General features: G+C 41.9%; 1 protein-coding gene across 1 annotated transcript in view; it reads right to left on the bottom strand.

The window, feature by feature from the left end:
• The window catches only part of ARID4B (AT-rich interaction domain 4B), a 168,793-nt gene that overhangs the window by 84,568 nt on the left and 62,597 nt on the right, over window positions 1-21,628 (bottom strand). Inside the window, exons 3-6 of the mRNA XM_075862529.1 lie at window positions 8,192-8,302; window positions 6,950-7,015; window positions 6,293-6,383; window positions 83-162 (exon numbers count right to left, since the gene is read on the bottom strand). Of these exons, the coding sequence (XP_075718644.1) occupies window positions 83-162; window positions 6,293-6,383; window positions 6,950-7,015; window positions 8,192-8,302 (348 nt within the window). The remainder of the gene's footprint in view (window positions 1-82; window positions 163-6,292; window positions 6,384-6,949; window positions 7,016-8,191; window positions 8,303-21,628) is intronic.

The raw sequence follows: 21,628 nt of genomic DNA, 5'->3' as shown, positions 1-21,628 counted from the left end.
GATTTTGGATCTATTAAAAAGTAGCCATCCTAAACCAGCACATACAATAAAAACCTTCTTGAATACATAAAGTTATACTTACTTCACTCTCTGCAAAATGTCTCTCTCCCTTTAGGCAAAGTGAGGATCTTCTTAAAGTCTTTTCATCACCATCGTCAAACACTATTGGTCAAAGATAATATTTAGATATAGGGTTAGATATAGTGTTAGCCACTGCTTACTGATCATATTTCTTCTTCACTTAGCTTTTAAGTAAAGGGAATCTTCGGTTTGGAGATTTTACTGATTATATTAGGGAATTGTATATCAAACAATTCCCTAATATAACGTTAGAATAAGATTACCTCCCTTTATAATCCACTGTTTCTGCAGAGTTGTGATGCCTGTCAGCAGATCACGACTACCTGCATACTGTCAGAAGCCCACTGACTGATAAATGGTAAATGTATTTTACTCATGAATCCTGCATAGCTCTAGTTGGGAATTACAATTTCTGGGAACTTCACAACGGTTATTGCCGTTAGTGCATACGACACGTTTTGTTTAAAAATGTGTCGCGTGAAAAAAGTAGTGTCAGGTCAATCCTTTGGCACGTAAAACGTGCCGAAAATGCGCCAAAATCGCACCTAATTTCTATAGTCAATGAGAGTTCTGATTGAGCGGAAAAAACGCAATGAATACACGTCAAAAGCGACCTGATTTTCAGCCGTTTTTTATTCAAAGTCACGTTTTTTGCTGCGTTTTTAACAGCTGTTTTTGGAGCGGTTTTTCTTCTTTTTCGTGGCCGTATTTTTCTGCGGCCATTTTTTAAAACGGCTGTGTAAAAAACGCCCTGTCGGAACAGAATGCCGTTTTCCCAGTGGGCAGATGTTTGGAGGCGTTCTGCTTCCGATTTTTCCGCCGTTTTTAGCACAGTGTGAACAAGGCCTATGTTTTGGTAAGGCTGATTTCACATTACGTCCTGCCTGTCAATTTCTCATATGCACCGGAAAAGCTCCTGGCGCATACATTAAATGAACACAAAAAAACAGATAGTATAATTTGTTTTTACTGGACGCCACGGCATAAAATAGCGCAGTCCCACCCGAACTAAGGCTTTTTTAACCTCCATCAGGTGTATGGGACTGTTTACCATAAGTTCTAGAAGCTTTTCCGGCGCATACATTACACGGATGGGCAGGATGTAATGTGAAATTACCTTTAGGCTGAGTTCACACGGGGCGGATACGCTGCGTAAAAGAACGCAGCGTATCCACCCTATGCGCCGCAGGGAATTTGGGGCAAAAAAACGCACCAAACTGTGGGGCAGTTTCTCCCCTGGAATGTCTGCTGCGAAAAACTGCAGGACTTAGCCGGCCTGCAGCGGCGGTCACATGGGATGAAGCGTCATCCCAGGAGGCCGGGCCTCTGACATCATCCAGGCCGGCCTCCTGGGATGACGTTTCATCCATGTGACCGCCGTTACAGGCTGTGATTGGCTGCAGCGGAGGTCACATGAGATATATCGTCATCCCAGGAGGATAAAACACGGATTCCTAGGTAAGTATAATATATTGTTTGTTTTCTGAGTGGCGTTTTCTGCGGCAGGATCGCTGCGAACCCACCACAAAAAAAACACAACAACTGCTATTTGTTGCGGAATTTACCTCCCCATTGAATACAACGGGGAAAACCCGCAACAAATAAGGCGCGTATACACAAATACAATTGACATGTTGCGGAATAAAACTCTGCACCACAGGTCAGTTTTTTACGCTCATTGTTTTATCTCATCCACTTTGCTGTTACTGTATTTGCTGCGGATTTTCTGCAACTAATTCCGATGCGGAAAATCCACAGTATTTACGAAACGTGTGAACTGGCCCTTTTTTTTTTTTAATTCTTTATTTTGTTGACCCAAGAGGTCCATTTTATAACATAAAGGGTACATAAAACAAAGCATTGCACATATGAAGTACATAATCCAACAGTAAATGTACAAAAAGCATAAATACATTGTTATACATCATTGTTCTGAGTGAAAAAGAGAAGATAATGAAGGGGGAACTCAAATCTCCAAAGTGAGGCTGGAGCGGAGTTCCCAAGCTAAAGAATAAAGGAAGAAAGTGAAGCGAAAAGGAGAAGGCGGGGACCCTCCACAGCATCCCAGAGGCAGAGGTGTGAACTGGCCCTTAATCCGTTTACTCAAAGGCTATCTTTTGTAGAACAGGAAAAAATATTAAAACTGCTGTCCACATGTCCAATGTTGGTACTTTTTATTACTTCTTATTTAACTCACTGTAAAGGCCGTAAAAAAAAAAAAGTAATAGCCAAAATCGCTGTTTTTTGTTCACATTAACTCAAAAAAATGTAATAAAAATTAATAAAAAGTTGCATGTACCAAAATAATGTACCAATAAAAGCTACAGCTCATCCCGCAAAAAATAAGCCCTCACAGCGCTTAGACGAAAATATAAAAAATATATGTGTCTCTCAGAATGTGGCAAAACATAATTTATTTTTTTTAACAAATAGTTTTCTTTGTAAAAGTAGTAAAATATATTTAAAAAAAACCCTATATAAATTTGGTATCACCGTAATCGTATTGGGCCGCAGAATAAAGTTAAGTTGTCGTTTTTACCACACGATGAAAGCCGTAAAATCGAAACCCATTTATATGGTTCTATAAATGCTACCAATAGAAACTACAACTCATGCCGCAAAAAATAACCACCATCCTATTCACAGAAAAATAAAATAATTTATGACTCTAGGAAGGCGGGTAGTGAAAAACGTAAATGAAAAAGCAAAAAATGTCTCAGTCCTGAAAAGGTTAAAATAAGAAAGCAGCCCATACTTACCTCCCTCTTCCCAGACGTTCCTGCGTTGGGGGCTCCCGTCACCTCTGTTCTCGGTTTGTATACAGAGCGGCTGCAGTGGTGACATCACGTCGACAGTACATCACCGCTGCAGCTGCTCTGTATACAAACAGTGAATAGAGGTGACGGGAGCCCCCAACGCAGGAACGTCTGGGAGGAAAGGTAAGTATAAGTTAATCTTTAGGGTATGTTCACACGCAGTAGCAAAATACGTCTGAAATTACGGAGCTGTTTTCAGGCGAAAACAGCTCCTGAATTTTAGTCGTTTTTGCAAGTACTCGCGTTTTTCGCGGCGTCTTTTACGGACGTTATTGGAGCTGTGTTTCAATGGAGTCAATGAAAAACGGCTCCAAAAAAGTCCCAAGAAGTGACATGCATTTCTTTGATGCGGGCGTATTTTTACGCGCCGTCTTTTGACAGCGACGCGTAAAATTACACCGCGTCTGAACAGAACATCGTAAAACCGATTGCAAGCATTGCAGATGTCTGCAGACGTAATGGAGCCGTTTTTTCAGGCGTAATTCGAGGCGTAAAACGCCTGAATTACGTTTGAAAATAGGCTGTGTGAACATTCCCTTATTTTAACTTCACATCTACTGCTTCAACAGAATTTCTTTTTAACCCCTTTAACGTAATGTGCACAGGGTCTAAAACGGCAACAAATGGCAAATGTGCACTGTGGAGCAACTGAACAATGCGCCCATCTGCCATTTATTAAAAGTGTCGTTCAGTGCCACCTTGGTGCCCATTTACCACTTATTTTCCCTTTAGTATTCTTATGTTCAGTTCCCCCTTGATGCATATTTGCCATTTACTGCCCCTTTATCACCCTCTGTCACAGAAGAACAATAAATGGGCAATTAATGGCAAATGGGCATCGAAGGGGCACTGAACAGGACACTAAAGGGGCAAAAAGTGGCAAATGGGCACCAAGGTGGCACTGAATCCTCTGCCCATTTGCCATTTTTAGACCCCCATCAGTGCCCCCATACAACCAAAGCCCCAAAGTCTGACTGACCTGCTGGGCTTCTTAGTGCACTGCATCCGCTGATGCTGCTGGAACGGAGCCCTGGGGAAATAGCCAGAGCAGGACCGCATGGTAAGATAGTCTCCTCCCTGTCTTGTGATGTCATCACGCCTGATCATCACTCAGGACGTAAGACGAAGAGGGGGAGAGAGTGAACAGGGGAGCGGTAGTTGCGGCAGCCAGTAGTGAGGTCAGTGAGTGACACATGACCCGCTGGCGCCCCAAGCAGTAGCTGCAGAGCAGGAGAAATTCACCCCTTACAGCATGGCGCCCGGCGCCCTGTGCGACCGCACGTGTCGCACGTAGCTAAGGCCGGCCATGTTGGGGGATAACTATTAATTCGGGTCAAAGCCATTTTTTTGATTTTTCACTTTCGTTTTTCACTACCCGCATTCCAAGAGCCATAACTTTTTGATTTTTCCGTCAATAGAGTGGTGTGAGGGCTTATTTTTGGCGGGGGGGGGGGGGGCGAAATGTAGATTCCTTTGGTACCATTTACAGTTCCATATAATGTACTTGGAAACTGAAAAATAAATCTTTGCGGGCTGAACTTGGAAAAAAATGCAATTCCTCAATTGTTTTTTTGGGTTTCGTTTTTACGCCTTTCACCGTGCAGTAAAAACGACAACTTATCTTTATTCTGTGGCTCAAAACGATTATGGTGATACCAAATTTATATAGGTTTTTTTTATATTTTACTTCTTTTATTGATAACAAACTTTGTTAAAAGAAAAAAATGTTTTGTAACGCCACATTCTGAGGGCCACAACTTTTTTTTTATTTTTTCACAGATTGAGTTGTGTGAGGGCTTATTTTTTGCGGGACGAGCTGTCGTTTTTATCAGTACCATTTTTCGGTATGTAGAACCTTTGATCACTTTTTATTAAAAATGTTGTACAGCTAAGTTGACCAAAAAACTGCGATTTTGGCGGTTTACATTTTTTATGGTGTTCACTGTGTGCATTAAATAACGCTATATTGTAATAGTTCATACTTTTACGGATGCAGCGATACCAATTTTGTTTATTTTTTACATTACTTTAGGGGGAAATTGGGAAAAGAGTTTTTAAACTTATTTTTTTTCACTTTTTAAAAAATAAAAAATAATTCATTACTAAAAACTTTTTTTTCCACACACGTTATTAGCCCTCTAGGGGACTTGAACCAGCTATCGTTAGATCGCTGGTACAATATACTGCAATACTAACATATTGCAGTATATCGTCATTTTTACAGGCTTCTGATAAGCCGGCCCCCTGACTTCAACACTTCAGATGCAGCGGTCGTGATTGACCGCAGCATTTGAGGGGTTAAAGAGGCTCTGTCACCACATTATAAGTGCCCTATCTCCTACACAAGGAGATCGGCGCTATAATGTAGGTGACAGCAGTGCTTTTTATTTTAAAAAACGATCTATTTTTACCACTTTATTAGCATTTTTAGATTTATGCTAATGAGTTGCTTAATGCCGAAGTGGGCATATTTTTACTTTAGACCAAGTTGGCGTTGTACAGAGGAGTGTATGACGCTGACCAATCAGCATCATGCACTCCTCTCCATTCATTTACTCAGCGCATAGGGATCCTGTTAGATACTTATGTGCTGTCTTATACTAACACATTAACAATACTGAAGTGTTTAGACAGTGAATAGATATACCACGGGATGTCTATTCACAATATCTGCACTTCGTTACTCTGTCTGTGGTAGTTACAGCAGAGGAAGCATGATCTCGTTGTAACCTGTCATTTAAAGCGTAATCTCGCGAGATTACGCGTCCTCTGCTGTAACTACCACAGAGTAACGAAGTGCAGAGATTGTGAATAGACATCACGTGGAATGTCTATTCACTGTCTAAACACTTCAGTATCGTTAATGTGTTAGTATAAGACAGCACATAGCGATCTAAAAGGATCCCTATGCGCTGAGTAAATGAATGGAGAGGAGTGCATGACGCTGATTGGTCAGCGCCATGCACTCCAGTGTACAACGCCCACTTGGTCTAGAGTAAAAATACGCCCACTTGGGCATTAAGCAACTCATTAGCATAAATCTAAAAACGCTAATAAAGTGGTAAAAATAGATCGTGTTTTAAAATAAAAAGCATTACTGTCCCCTACATTATAGCGCCCATCTCCTTATGTAGGCGATAGGGAACTTATAATATTGTGACAGAGCCTCTTTAAACAGCCAGGAAATACAGCTGACATCCGCAGCATATGGAGCGCGCTCCATACATCACCCCCCGCTCCCGGACGTAATGGCACGTCCGGGTGTGCGAATGGGTTAATACAATAGTCTTCTTTAATAAAAATGGTTTACAATTGGAGTTTCACAAAAAATGATTTTAATGGATTGTATTCGTTGCATATCATCATATTATAAAAGCTCCTCTGTATAGACTCACCTACTGTGTATAAGCTCGCATCAGTTAACTTATTGATAACAGCTTCCTGATAAGTTCCATCGGGATTTTTGATTTCTACCACAGCTCCAATCTGAAAAAAAAAAAGAAAAAAATAATATTAAACATTTAAAAATGACTTCATGAGAAATAATATAAACAGATATAAATGAGGAGAGACTATGAAATAAAATAACTAGAACACGAGTTATGATTTAAGATAGTCCTACAATAAATATGGATTGCTGTAAATTGAAGTCTGCAAACAGTATGCAAGCCATCATTGGAGGGAGGTGTGTGGGCACGTACCAGGTAAACTCTTTCCAATAAATCAAGATTTTTAATCTTTAAAAGGCTACTGTGACACAATAAAGGGGGAGTCCCTGGCCCTTGTTCATATACATTGCGATCGGTATTGTGCCTGAGTGATCCCTAAGACTATAAATAAACATCTAAATGATGACTGTAATATACATGTAAAATCTATATGATTATACATACTGGATTGTAAATAGACAAGCAACTACATAAATTTCAAAATTTCCTTATAAAACCCAATAATTTTGCTTGTAACATACAGTAAAATGTCTAACTATAATTATGTAGATGAAGTGCGGCCTAGGCTCCATTATAGATAAAACATTTAAGATGAATAATTACCTTCAGAAGACCTTTAACATGATCATCCTGCACCTCCACAGTTGTAGCATCCCGTCGAATTGTTACCTAAGTAATATCAATTTAAAAATGAGAAATGTAACAGCTTCACTACAGCAGCAAAATGGAGCATAAATGGGGAATAGAACAATAGATGGTTTAAATATGCTAAAGGGCCTTTTATATAATACTTCTCCTTAAGGTGTTTAACACTGCAGTGCCCTGGACGCCGTTGACTACTGAAAAGGTTTTTTTTTGAGTGATTTCTATTCGTGACATGTTTTTGCTCATGCTTTGTGGTTCATAATTGTTGCATGAATGCTAATTTTCAGTTTAAGGTTAATTAGAATTAAAGATTTTTATTTTACTTTCAAGTTTACAGACCCTTAGCAATCCAGTTAATGAGGTTGTCTCGTTTGGACAACCCCTACCTGTGAAAGGTCCTCCGATGATGTGCTGATAATGGGGGTTCCCACTGCCGGAGGAAGCAGCTAGTGAGTGTTCATCTCTCATGTAATGATGTCACGCCCATTGAAAGCAATCAGAACATGGATTAGACGGGCTATCCAAAGGGAGAGCCACTATAAACATGCCTGTTAGGGTCGGCATTGTCCTTCTATGGTGGGAGCAGGGCTAAGCTGCCACCAGACACCTTTGGCAGCGGTTATCTTGGGGGGCACAACTGGATTGGACAGGAGTAAATTTAACCTGCCTAGTCCCGGTTTCCCCTGACAACAGACCTTGCCAGACAGACAGTCTGTTGATCACCATCGACCTAAGATCAACTGCCAAAAATCACATTTCAAAAGAGAGAGAAAAATATATTGAAATAGTGAAAGCAATATGTGCTTATGAAGTATAAGGTGAGAAGTTGAAATTAGGTTCTTGGGTCAAGGAGTGAATTTTTTGTGTGCCCTGGGGTGCCGGAAAATTTCCACATTGAGTGGTTACGAATGGGTAACAGTTGTTAAAATCCAACAGGATGACACCTAGATAAAATATATATACTAGAGAAAAACCAACATGCAAAAGGAAACCCTACCAGTGAGCCCCAATTGTATATAAACATCAAAGCCAAAGTGTGGTTCACAGCTTCGTAGGCCTCATCTTCAACCTTGTGGAGACTACGCAATACAGTTCATCATCAGGATACAAGGAAATTATTTTACAACAAACCAAAAGATGAATAAAAAAAGATAATGATGTATTATTTTGTTCAGTGACACATTTTGGAGCATAGCATACCTTAACTTTCACAAGCCTTTTTGTTGCCTTTATTTTGGCTTCACAGAATGCGCCTCTGTATTTAGCACTCACGTCTGTGCCAACTGGCAGGTAAGGAGGTTCATCTAGAGACTGGCAGGAGAGAAAATTTGAGTAACAATTAATAAAGGTACGTTTTTTACAATTAACAAATTACAATACAAGTATTTCTAAAAAAAATAATACATTCATAAATTTAAGGTTGTAAGATAGCCTTGGTTGCGATTTGTGGGGGCTTAGAACAGATACAACCCCCCCCCCCCTCAATACCTGTTTGTTGCCAATGTATAGCAACATGGAAGGAGGAAAGTCTGCAAATTTTGCTTACACCTCTTTATATTACAGCATCTGGTAAAATCAGTATGATCCACACCATATGATCCATACAATAATATTTCAAAGTCATTTATATTTTTTTATCACTATTATTATTTGAAAATTAAAAAAAGTGTTATAGGCATGTAATTGTACGCAATTTAATGTCATCTAGGACTAGTTTAACCCAACAAAACGGAGCTGCCCACATCAACCAATCATTTCACTGCTTTCCTTGTCCAGTCCACTCTAAGCCTATGAAAGATGGAAATCGGTTGCTATGGGCTATACCGCCACATTATGCCTGCACTATTTCGTCCAGGATAATTGGACCGCCAGAGTTGCGGAATGCAGTTGTCCCTCACAAGAGGTGAGACGATGAAAGAAAAGTCCTGTATGGTTCAGAGTAATCAAAGGCAGAGCAGGTTATTGTTGTGCAAGAGGCCTGTGAAGGGGCTAAGGGCCTGGAGTAAGATGAGGATGTGGTTTATAGTGTCTACAGCTGTCATTTTGATATTATGTTTTCAGGGTAGGGGAAATTCACATTTCCTGCCACTGGCCATCAAGTCTGTCAGCATAACACCAGCTACGGTATAGAGCAACCTGTCTTGTTATAAAACAGCTAGTGTCTGCCATCGGACGGCTGGCAGGGGAGCTTCTTGTAGGTAGCTCTTCTGATAAGAATATATTAGGGAACCATTGTCTATGCTATTATATAAGTGTAAATCATGTTGGGAAACATATCTAGCCCTTGGGTGCTCACCCTGCAGCCCCTAACACATCTCTTCTGTGTATTGTACAGTGTAAACAATACACGCATCCACCTATTTGCTCTGCTGCCCTGCCAAACTCCCTACAGTCCTACAACACTGAGCAGTGTAAGAACGTAGGGTAGAAGAGCACAAGCACAGAACTGTATGCGACCTGTGCAGTAAAATATATCATCTCCAGACCCCACATAGAACGGATTCTGGGCATAGGGATCTTTTATTCCTGTATGTAGTGGAGAAGTGCTGCATATGCATAGCCACCTTTTCCATGCAGCCCTTGGAAGTAGTCAAAGATTGCATCTGAGGCCACATAGGCCCCACTGGTGGAGATGATAGTTTATCAACCTGTAGATGTACATTAGAGGTCTGAATCATCCAAAATATTATGTTTCATTTTTTTTTCCCACACGATCATAAATTACGCAAATATACAGTTATTTTTTTGGACTGGACTTGTCTCTCAACAGTTAAAATTGAAGTGCCATGCTACAAAGTCTGCATGAAAGCGAAGTCCTAGTGTGTTAAAAGTTTTAGGATATCATATTTAAAGAGTTATTCCTATCACACAAAGAGATAGCATACTGCTAGATGCCATCACTTTGTGATCAGTGGGGGTCTGACTGCCGACCCCCATGATCCTGAGAAAGAAGGGGCTGCAGTGCAGATTTAGCACTTTGTTCCCTTTCCTGTTTTTCGTACAACAGAGGCGCTCCCGGCCGCCGGCTGTGCAAGGAACTGCAGCACATCCCCATTAATCTGAATTGAGCAGTGTTGGAGCTCCCGGTAAAGTGGTGCTGCTGCCCCTTAAATCTCAGGATTGCGGAAATCCCAGCAGTCGCTATGCCATCACTTTGTGTGATGGAAATAACCCTTTGAGTTTGTTCTTTGCAGAGGTTGTGTCAACCTCTTTTTTTTTTAAAGTTGTTTCATGCTGGCACTATTACTGGGGTGCTCTCGTAAGCTGGGTTTTGATATGGAGGCAGTGTTGCAAGAGGGCTCTGTTATTTGGGTACTGTTGCAGGCTGGAGGCATTGTGGCACCTGAAATATTTTCAATTGCATGTACAGTTTACCAAAAATGTATGCCCCTCTTTCCCATCTTCAAATGTTTGAGAAATGCAATGAACCATGGGGCAAACACATGACGTTTGAATAGGGTTTTCAACATCTATGAGTGCCTATAGTGCAAAATCCATGCGATGATAAAATGTTCCATCATACTCCCAATATTTGCCAACATTCTACCTGCAGTAAATTTGAAATTTTTTGCATAGAGTGGTTTAGGAGTTAGCATTCCCGGTAATGTCTCTGATGGTGTAGAGCTGGTTGTAAGTTAGTAACTAACAAATCTGGTGGTCTACAGTGGTGAAGTGCTTAATTGTAATATCTGTGGTATTCTAGGGTAATTAATGGTTAATAACTAATACTCGCAGAGATTTTCATTATGCCTTTTTTGGTTTAAAATACACTCCTGATTTCGGCTTGAAAAAAAACAACATAAAATACTGACCGAATCTGCATTCGGAGGATAAGGCCTAAGACCGGTTGAAATTAGGTCACATTCTAGTGTCCATATCATGGCTGCAATACCCAGACCTCTTGCTGTTCTACTGAAACAAATTTAGATCTACAAAGTGTTCTTTGGTAACCTAAGTTTGGTTCAGTAAAACAGTGGTAGGTCCAAGTATTGCGGCTGTAATACAGACGCTAAATTGTTGCCATATTATGGCTGTTCGAAACTTGACTTTGGATGTAGTGACATGTGCCCTGCTGGCAGTGGCGTAGATGTAGGGGTGAAGAGATAGAAGCTGCACTCGAGCCCTGGTGCCTGAAGGGGTCCCAAAGGCACTTTTGCCACATCAGAAGACACCAGTATTACAAATGGCACATGGTAGGTGAGGTGCCCTGTTATAGATTTAGCATTTTAGCCAGGAGCTTCAAGTTAGACCTCGGTCTGCTGTACCCTTTAGGCCTCATTCATACAGTGCAGATTTGGTCACTACTTTGCATCAATATTTTGAATCTGTCAACTAAACACATAAGCAGAGTTGCAGACACTTGTGTATCATGCCCAGTCAGCCAATTACAGAGCCCCAGTTATATGCTTTGCTGCTCTGTGATTGGCTGACTGTAGTGGTTGACTGTAGCGTCATCTTCTACACAGAGTCAGTACCATGAACTAAGAAGAACGTCGCCAACGGGAAAATTATTCCAGCGGGGCAATTGGTACAAAACGAGTTGCGGGAGCTGAAACTCTGCTGCTGATGTTAGGGCATACATAAGTAAGGAACTTTAATGAGAAAATCTTGCTATTTTGGCAAGAAGTTTTTATTTCAGTCATTGCATTATTATATCATGTACACCAATTAAAGGGCAAGCCATAGGTCTTCTGATACAGGGGGACTGTTACTGTAGGGGAATTGTAGCAATGTAAAAATGGCGACCACAGTTCCCCCACTTAAAAGCGGCTACCATAGTGCTCCTATAACAAGGTTATCAGCGGTACCCCCGTAAAAGTGACGACTACATTGCCTCTGTTATAGTGTCAGCACAGTACTCCTGTAAAAGTATCAACTGTAGTGAACCTGTAACAGTGTATTCTCAAATGTCCATGTCGCTATTGCATAGCAGCTGAAGTGCTTATTAAATTCAAGAAAATATTTTTTTCACAACAAATATGTGTTGATGTATCCTACTTCTCTTTATTTAAAGAGGTTGTCCATCCTTTATCAATAAGCAGCTAATGGACGATCAGCGATGAGGAGTCACCTCTGAGTCCCACAACCTAAATACAGATACTCAGCCTGCAGTCTTGTGCTTTTTATATGGTCATGGAACAATCACTTCGTAATCTTAGGGGGGCTGACTGCCAGGACCCCCACCAATCCTCAGACTCAAGGAGACACAGTGCTTAAGGAGCAGTTTTCCTTACACAGCGATGCTCCCAGCCACCCACTGGGCCGCAGCACAGCAGACGTCCTGGAACACGGATATGCAGAAGAAATACCGAAGGGACTCACTGTTCCTTAGTTCTTAGGATCGACGGAGGTCCCAGAAATCAGACCCCCACCGACCATAATGTTATTGCACATCCTAACGATATGCCTTAACAATAAAAGATGGGAATACCCCTTTAAAGTATAAGGCATTGTACATGATACTTTATTGACATGCAGGCCTGTATTTCTTCAAACCGGAGGCGGCGTTTGAAACTGCCTTTTGTAATGGAGGTGCACCGTAAACTCTGTAGAATGCCTGAGACCTTGCTTTTCAAATTCATCTTAACACATATGTGGTAGAACATACAGGTACATAAGCCTAATGGAGAAAGTGCACGTTAAATTGTTCTTAGTTCTTTATCCGAAAAGTGTTTTTGAATGTGCTGTCAAAAGTCATTCTATAAGATATATGGAGGACAAGGCAGCTTGTAAAATGTATGTATTTTCCAGTGAGTGCAGAGGTTAGCTGCATTGAGTAGTTGCCGGTATTCATTTGCAGTGTGTTTCTGCAGTTTTTATAGTGGCCTGATATTCTGATGTTAGCACTGAATCAAGGCTCAATATTACCGTTTGCCTGAAAAGAAAGGCAGTCCGGCAGTTGGGTCTTCGGGTATGTTCACAGGGCAGCGTCCGTAACGGCCGAAATTACGGGGATGTTTCCAGGAGAAAACAGCCCCGTCATTTCAGTCGTAACGGCATGTGCAGGCGCTTGAACGCCGCGTCCATTACGGACGTAACTGGAGCTGGTTTTCCATGGAGTCCATGGAAAACGGCTCCATTTACGTCTGAAGAAGTGACATGACACTTCTTTGGCGCAGGCGTCTATTTACGCGCCGTCTTTTGACAGCAACGCGTAAATATACGCCTCGTGTGAACAGACAAACGTCAGCCCATTGCTTTCAATGGGCAGATGTTTGCCAACGCTATCGAGGCGCATTTTCGGACGAAATTCGAGGCGTAAAACACCCGAATTCCGTCCGTAATTTGGCCGTGTGAACATACCCTTAGGTGTCGCAGGTGGACAGATGCCTAAAGGCTGCGTACTCCTTTGCACCGATATTTGTCATTGCTCATTTGCTTTATAAATGCAAAATGAATACATTTTCGATATAGTCTTCATCAAAAATTCCCTACCACTTTGATGGCGTGGAGTCTGTGCTACTGCTTTACTTAAATGGCGGCGGTGGTGGCGGCGGCGGTGGCGGTGGCGGTGGTGCGGCTTCTGACAAATTTTGCAGCAAGCATACAGCTTCACATCATCTAGCGGCTTTATTGGTAGCCTGCTCTCTCTCTGCTTGGGCACTTGCCTTCCTTCCTCCTTTCAGAGTAGCACAGTATAAAGTCTTTGGGAAATACCTGCAGGGATGGGTGGTAATTGTACACAGCAAAGCCAGGTAAAGGAAAGAGAGGATTCTACACAGGACATTGTGTATAGGGAGAGGGAAGACCATCATATACAGAACAGAGTCTAGCAAGGGGGATAGGCTGAATCAGAGTGTCGACAGAGGGAAAGCGCACTCAGGCAGTCAGCAGCGGGTAGGGAATTACACATTCCAGCAGCATCAGTGTCAGCAAAGGGGTGGGAAGATCACACAGTGGATGTATAGTGTATGAAGAAGTAGCAGTACAGGAATGAAGCTGTGCTGATACCTGAGAGCTAGAAAAGGCCGCAACATCCAGGACACAAGGAACTTACATCCAGCATGAATTACTGGGAAGCCCACATGTGAAGTCAGAAACTAGGCATAGGTTATAAACTGACTTTCAGGAAGGAATACAATTTGAAGTCTCATACTTGGTGCACCATTTGTAACTCAAGTTAACCACTAACACATGCAAAAATCATTCTATCTTATCAAAGGTGTCCATAGCCTGAAGACTCCACACTTTAAAAAATCACTAATGTGAAATACACATGCAATACTGTATTTTTTTACAACTCCACTGTGTATCTCACAATAAATGCGGAGTGCATGTAATCCATTGTCTATTCATATTTAATTATTTAGATTTTCAAGAAAAATAAATGCTTTATATTGAGATTTTTTTTAATGTATTTTCTATGTCGCCATTGTTAATAATATTTATTCCTTTAAGTAGTTGTAATTCTCCTTTATTTACACAACCAGTTGTCAATCGGCCATTTTCCACGGCCGATTTGAACCCGTGCAGGACCCACTTTCACAGATCCCTCATAGACTTGAGTCTATTGAGCGATCCGGGAAATCGGCAGCTACAGGGCATAGGGCACAATGGACGTGAGCCGTTCACTGCTTCTGCTATCTGGCTCTGTACTGCGCTGACGCAGGTCAGAGTCACACAGCAGAGAAGCTGGTTTGCAGGGAGATAGCAGGCGCCATTATGAAGACCAGCTGCACTGCAGGTAAGGTGCGTGTCCCTGTCTGTCCCTCTCTCTCTCTCTCTCTCACACACACACACACACACACACACACAGACCCCCACTATCGTGACCCCCGACGGTGTGTAGAGCTAAGCTTGTCAGATGTAGTAGAGGTGTGTGTGTGTGTGTGTGTGTGTGTGTGTGTGTGTTATTGTCAGTGTGGACGGTGTGCGGACTGTGATCGGGTGAGGTATCCGTCAGCAGGAGGTCGGTGAGGAGATGGTCAGCAGCAGATGGTTATTCCTATCACAGAGTGGTGTGACAGTCTCCTCTACTGTGGAGGAGACTGTCAGCAAGATTGTATGGGGACGATGGAGGAGACTGTCAGCAGTATTGGGTGGTGATGCTGGAGGAGGCTGTCAGCAAGATTATATGGTGATGCATCCCCGCCCAATCTTGCTGACAGTCTCCTCCATCATCACCATCACCACCACCCAATCTTGCTGACAGTCTCCTCCATCATAACCATACAATCCTGCTGACAGTCTCCTCCATCATCACCATCATCACCACCCAATCTTGCTGACCGTATCCTCCATCTTCACTACCCAATACTGCTGACAGTCTCCTCCAGCGTCATCATACAATCCTGCTGACCGTGATGCTGGAGGAGACTGTCAGCAGGATGGAGGGATAAAGACATTTAGCAGGAGAGGCATGTAAAATGCGCAAAAAAAAACGTTTCAAATACACTCATCATTCTAAGGCCGGATTCACACGAGCGTGTGCGTTTTGCGCGCACAAAAAACGCTGCGTTTTTTTGCGCGTTGCAGTTCCGTGTGTCATACGTATTTGCTGCGTGGCTCCGTGATTTTCACGCATATGCCAGCCTTATGACACGAGGTTTTGATGTTTAGAAAAATAAATTAAGGAAGTGCTTTTATTTTTTCCTTCATTTCTTTTTCTACTGTTGCGTGAATCACGCGCGACGCACGGAAGTACTTCCGTGTGCCGTGCGTGATTTTCACGCACCCATTGACTTCAATGGGTGTGTGACGCGCGAAAATTGGCAAGTATAGGACATGTCGTGAGTTTTACACAGCGGACATACGCTGCGTGAAAATCACGGACTGTCTGAACGGCCCCATTGACTAACATAGGTCCGTGCGACGCGCGTGATTATCACACGCGTATCACGGACATTAAATACGCTTTTGTAAATAAGGCCTAAGGGTATGTTCACACGCAGTGTTTTCAGCCGTTTTTCGGGGCGTTAACGTCCCGAAAAACGGCTGAAAAATCGGAAGCAGAACGCCTCCAAACATCTGCCCATTGGTTTCAATGGGAAATACGGCGTTCTGTTCGGACGGGGCGTTTTTTTCCAAAAACGGCATGTAAAAAACCGCCCGCCAAAAAGAAGTGCATGTCACTTCTTGGGACGTTTTTGGAGCAGTTTTTAATTGACTATAGAAAAACAGCTCCAAAAACTTCCGTAAAAAACGCGAGTTTGATTAAAATATGGCTGAAAATCAGGAGCTGTTTTCTCTTTGTTTAGTAAGCGTGGGAACATAACCTTAGCCTTTTGGTGTGTCCTATAGCTTCTGCCAGCTGCATTTCAACAATCACACCCAAAATGGCAGGCGGACACTGCTTAGCAATTTGAAGACACCTTTTCCTGGCTTGTAGGAGGGGGGGTGAGATTCCCTTCCACATTTACGGCAGATGTGGTCAGGTTGCTTTGCCTTATTCACCTTGCTGTAATTCTGGGAAGTGCTCTCTCTGGTGGTCAACATAGTAAAACAAAAAACTTAAAAAATAATAGAATTAAGTAACTTACTTTAAAAAAAAACGTTTAATTTGCAACACATTCCCTTTAAACAAATCTCATCCACACGCTGCATAAAAAAAAAAATAAGTCGAAAAAACGTTGAAAAATTTACCTGCAGTGCAGTTTTTTTAGTCCGCAGTATTTAAATTTGTGCTGCGGAACCGCTGCTTTTCTGTTGCGGGTTTTCCCCATTGCATTCAATGAGGTAAAACCCTGCAACAAATAAAAAGGTTGCGATTTCTGCGGCTGAAAAATGGCGACTTATAAGGTTTTTTTTTTTCTACTTACCCTGGTCGCCGTAGTCATGGCGACGCATCCCTCTGTTCTCTGTCCAGGCCGGCCTCCTGGGATGATGTTTCATCCCTTATAATTGCTGCAGTCAATCACAGGCTGCAGCGGTCACATGGGATGAAATGTCATCCCAGGAGGCCGGGCTGTACAGACAACAGAGGGACACATCGCCAGGACTACAGAGACTGGGGTAAGTATAAGCGTTTTTGTAACTGCTGTTTTCCGCAGCGGACATTCTGCCCGAAAAACTGCACCACAATTTGGTGTGCTTTTTCGACTGTAAATCCCTGCGGGTTCCAGCGTGGAACATGTCCTTAAAGTTAAAAAACTAAAAATGTTGACTGGTTGCTATGGACAAAATTTATGCAAAACTGCAGAACATTAATTCATAAATCCCATTTCTCCAAATATCTTTATATAGAATGAGAATTTAAAGTTAAATGTTAATATATAATGGAACCAATCAGTTTACACTCCACTGACGTTGCTCCACTGGTAAGACTTCCTAGTTTCACTACATCACAGGGCATAGACTTCATTGCCACCAGTTGTAAACTCTTGTCTATGGAAGGTTTAATGGGGCAGATTTACGAATACTGTATTACATTTAGAAAGCTTAGAATTAAACTAGATGCGCCAAAATTATTACAGAGGCAAATGTTTGATGATAAATTTAGAGCATCTTTAGACACTTCTGTCTAACTTTATACCACCTCTTGGGCAGCTTACTTTAGGGGACTTTTTGGCGCCAAAATTTTGGTACATCATAAGTCACACTCCTTTTCACTCAACCACAACCCTTTCCCCACTAAGCCACACCCCCTTGTAGGAGGAGTAACAAAGCGTGTCTAAAACACTTTATAAATGTGGCGCACAGGATGCGGGCCAAAGTTCTGGTTCAATTTGAGACAGAATTCTAGCACATTTTTATTAGCAAATCTGTGCCATTGTGTACAAAAATATACAACTGGATCACAGAAAAGCAGAGACTGCTTCATGCAGATGTATCCTCTATACTCCACTAGGTGCCTTATGTACCGGTTATCAAGTGTAGGATGGATATTGATCTCAATGGTAAAGAGAGGAATTCTAAACCACATCGAACACCTGTACATCTAAATTTTGTAAATACATTATACAGCGAAACGTATATGGATCTCCCCTCTAATTATTGAGTCGAGGTATTTCAGCCACATCCATAGCAAAGAGGTGCATACAATTAAGCACACAGCAATGCAATCTCCATAGACAAGCATTTGTGGTAGAATTGGTCCTACTGTAGGGCTCAGTAAGTTTAAAAGTAGCACTGTCAAAGGATGCCACACGTTAAATTGTGAAATTTTGGCACCCCTAGATCTGCATGGATCAACTGTAATCAAGTGTAATATTGTGTAATGAAAGCGTCTAGGAGGAACAGCTCAGCCACTGAGCTGTAGTCCGACGCGAACAGAGCGGGGCTGCTGAGCGCTTAAGCGCGTGGCACTATACTCTGTAGTATCCCTCACTACACAGTTTATAAAGTAGCGCAGCTGGAGTAGCGTACGGCATGCCACCACTGGACTCTGGAGCAGTGGAAACGTGTTCTCTGGAGTCATGAATCCCATTTCACTATCAGGCAGTCTGATGTATGAATCTGGTTTTGGTGGATGCCAGGAGAATGATACATACAGCCAAATGTAAAATTTGGTGGAGGAGGGATAATAGTCTTGGGCTGTTTTTCAGAGTTTGAGCTAGGCCCCTTATTTCAAGTGAAGGGTAATGTTAATGCTACAGCATACCAAGACATTGTGGAAAAAAAAAGTATGCTTCCAACTTTGTGGCAACTGTCTGGGGAAGGCCCTTACCTGTTCCAGCAGGACTGTGCCCCAGTCTCGCATAGCAATCAAAATCTAGTAAGAGGAGAACTTTTCACTGCTGAATGTAGAGGGCCAACTTCAACTGAAGTAATCTCAGCTCTAAAAGCGTCAGTTCTTTTATTACTAATATATATATATATATATATATATATACATATACACACACACACACACATATATACATATATACACATATACACATACACACACACACAGGGTGGGCCATTTATATGGATACACCTAAATAAAATGGGAATGGTTGGTGATATTAACTTCCTGTTTGTGGCACATTAGTATATGGGAGGGGGGAAACTTTTCAAGCTGGGTGTTGACCATGGCGGCCATTTTGAAGTCGGCCATTTTGTATCCAACTTTAGTTTTTTCAATGGGAAGAGGGTCATGTGACACATCAAACTTATCGAGAATTTCACAAGAAAAACAATGGTGTGCTTGGTTTTAACGTTACTTTATTCTTTCATGAGTTATTTACAAGCTTCTCTTTGTTTACAGCCATTGACATGTCGCAGAGGTTAACATGTGAGGAGCGGATAGAAATTGTGTTGATGTCTGGTGAACGCAGTACCCGGGTCATTGGAGCAGATTTCAATGCAAGACACCCTACGAGACCACCCATCTCCCATGCTACAGTTTGCAAACTGCTTGCCAAGTTTCGTGAAACTGGTTCAGTGTTGGATTTGCCCAAATGTGGACGCATGAAAACTGTCACTAATGAAGAAACATCAGTGGCTGTCCTAGCTTCATTCAGCAAGAGCCCACAGCGTAGCACTCGCCGCATGTCACTGGAGAGTGGAATCAGTCGAACATCCCTTCGGCGGATATTAGCTACTCACAAATGGCACCCTTACAAACTCCAGCTGCTGCAGCATCTCAACGAGGATGACCCAGATCGGCGCACTGAATTTGCAGAATGGGCAAAACAAAGATTGGAACAGGACCCTCAGTTTACACAGAACATTTTGTTCAGTGATGAGGCACACTTTTATGTGAATGGTGAAGTTAACAAACAAAACCACCGCTATTGGTCTGACACTAACCCACATTGGATAGATCCCTCCAAGACTGTTGGAACACAAAAATTGATGGTATGGTGTGGTATATGGGGTACAAAGATAGTGGGGCCATTCTTCATCAATGGAAACCTCAAGGCCACGGAATATCTGAAATTGCTACATGATGATGTGTTTCCCTCTTTATGCATTGAAGCTGGCACGTTCCCTGAGTTTTTCCAGCAAGATGGTGCACCACCACATTATGGGTGTCAGGTCCGAGCATTCCTAGATGAACAGTTTCCTGGAAAGTGGATTGGTCGTCGTGGGCCAGTTGAATGGCCCCCTAGGTCTCCCGATCTGACCCCCTTAGACTTTTATCTTTGTGGTCATCTGAAGGCAATTGTCTATGCTGTGAAGATACGAGATGCGCAGCAACTGAAACTACGGATACTGGAAGCCTGTGCTAGCATTTCTTCTGCGGTGTTGCTATCAGTGTGTGAAGAGTGGGAGAAGAGGGTTGCATTGACAATCCAACACAATGGGCAGCACTTTGAACACATTTTATAAGTGGTCAGAAACTTGTAAATAACTCATGAAAGAATAAAGTACCGTTAAAACCAAGCACACCATTGTTTTTCTTGTGAAATTCTCGATAAGTTTGATGTGTCACATGACCCTCTTCCCATTGAAAAAACTAAAGTTGGATATAAAATGGCCGACTTCAAAATGGTCGCCATGGTCAACACCCAGCTTGAAAAGTTTCCCCCCTCCCATATACTAATGTGCCACAAACAGGAAGTTAATATCACCAACCATTCCCATTTTATTTAGGTCTATCCATATAAATGGCCCACCCTGTGTGTGTGTGTGTATATATATATATATACATATACACACATACACACATACATATATATACACACACACACATACACATATATATATATATATACATATATTCGAGAAATGTTTGTATTTTGGTTTCCTAGACTTCAGGTTTCCCAAAAAGTTATGGGTTCTCTTTGAAGATTGAAATTTCACAATCATTCATTCCACCTTATGGCATAATTAGTTGTGCCAAGGATAGTTGTCACTCGATAGATTAAATTGAAAAATCGCACTACAAAAAAAGTTCTATGCTGCTCTTTGAGAGGATCTTTGCAATGAAAAGCTGATTTACCCATCTCCGTGCCTACAGAACTGACATGAAGGGACTGTGTTTACTAGTGAACTTATTTCCCATCCCCTTTCAAAATAATAGTGCCTTCTGTAATTCAGAAGATCAAAATAACCAGTGACTACTGCCCCGTTCATGAATCAGGGAGGCACAAGGACAGCTAAAGAAACCCTTTACTGAAAAGACACAGCATCACAAATCAACTTCCTGGAACAGTATGGTCCACATTCATCAGAACGAGTGCCAAATTGCACTTTTTTTTACTTTGCCCATCAATCATCGAATTTGAAAGGTTGAGAGAAAAACGGGAATGTGGTCTACGTAGTTTAGACCAAATGTAATAATTGAAGGGCAAATGGAGCAAATTCATGTCACCAATCTATGCCTGCTCATAGCAGTTACAGAAATATTTTTTTGCCAGTCTGAGAGGTTAAATAAATTGCGTCAAATTTTTTAATTTGATTTAATTAATTTGGCAAAGATCTTGTCAACTACACTCTCAACTTTGACCGTGCTAAATTTGCTGAAGCAGTGACATCCCCTACCCACTGATGTTACAGCTAAGGTCAGACATTGGTGGGGAGGCAATGTGGACACTTTTTGTGGTGTGGAAGTAAACAAGAGCCGGCTGGGGATCATGAACACAGGTGAACAGAGAACCTTTTGTTATTTCACCTGTTTAGAGCCTCCTTTACTGTATCACTCTTTTATAGAAGTGGACAACCCCTTTAACTTCTCTCAAGTTTAAAATGTGAGATTTTGGATGAAGACATCACAGGGGTTGTCTGTTTTAGAAAATCCATTTTCATGTAGCTGAATAGGGAAATCTGAGT

This window comes from Rhinoderma darwinii, chromosome 4 (assembly GCF_050947455.1).
Source record: "Rhinoderma darwinii isolate aRhiDar2 chromosome 4, aRhiDar2.hap1, whole genome shotgun sequence".
NCBI classification, from domain to species: Eukaryota; Metazoa; Chordata; class Amphibia; order Anura; family Rhinodermatidae; genus Rhinoderma; species Rhinoderma darwinii.
Note: the sequence above shows the minus strand (reverse complement) of the source record. Positions and strands in the feature narration are given on the sequence as shown.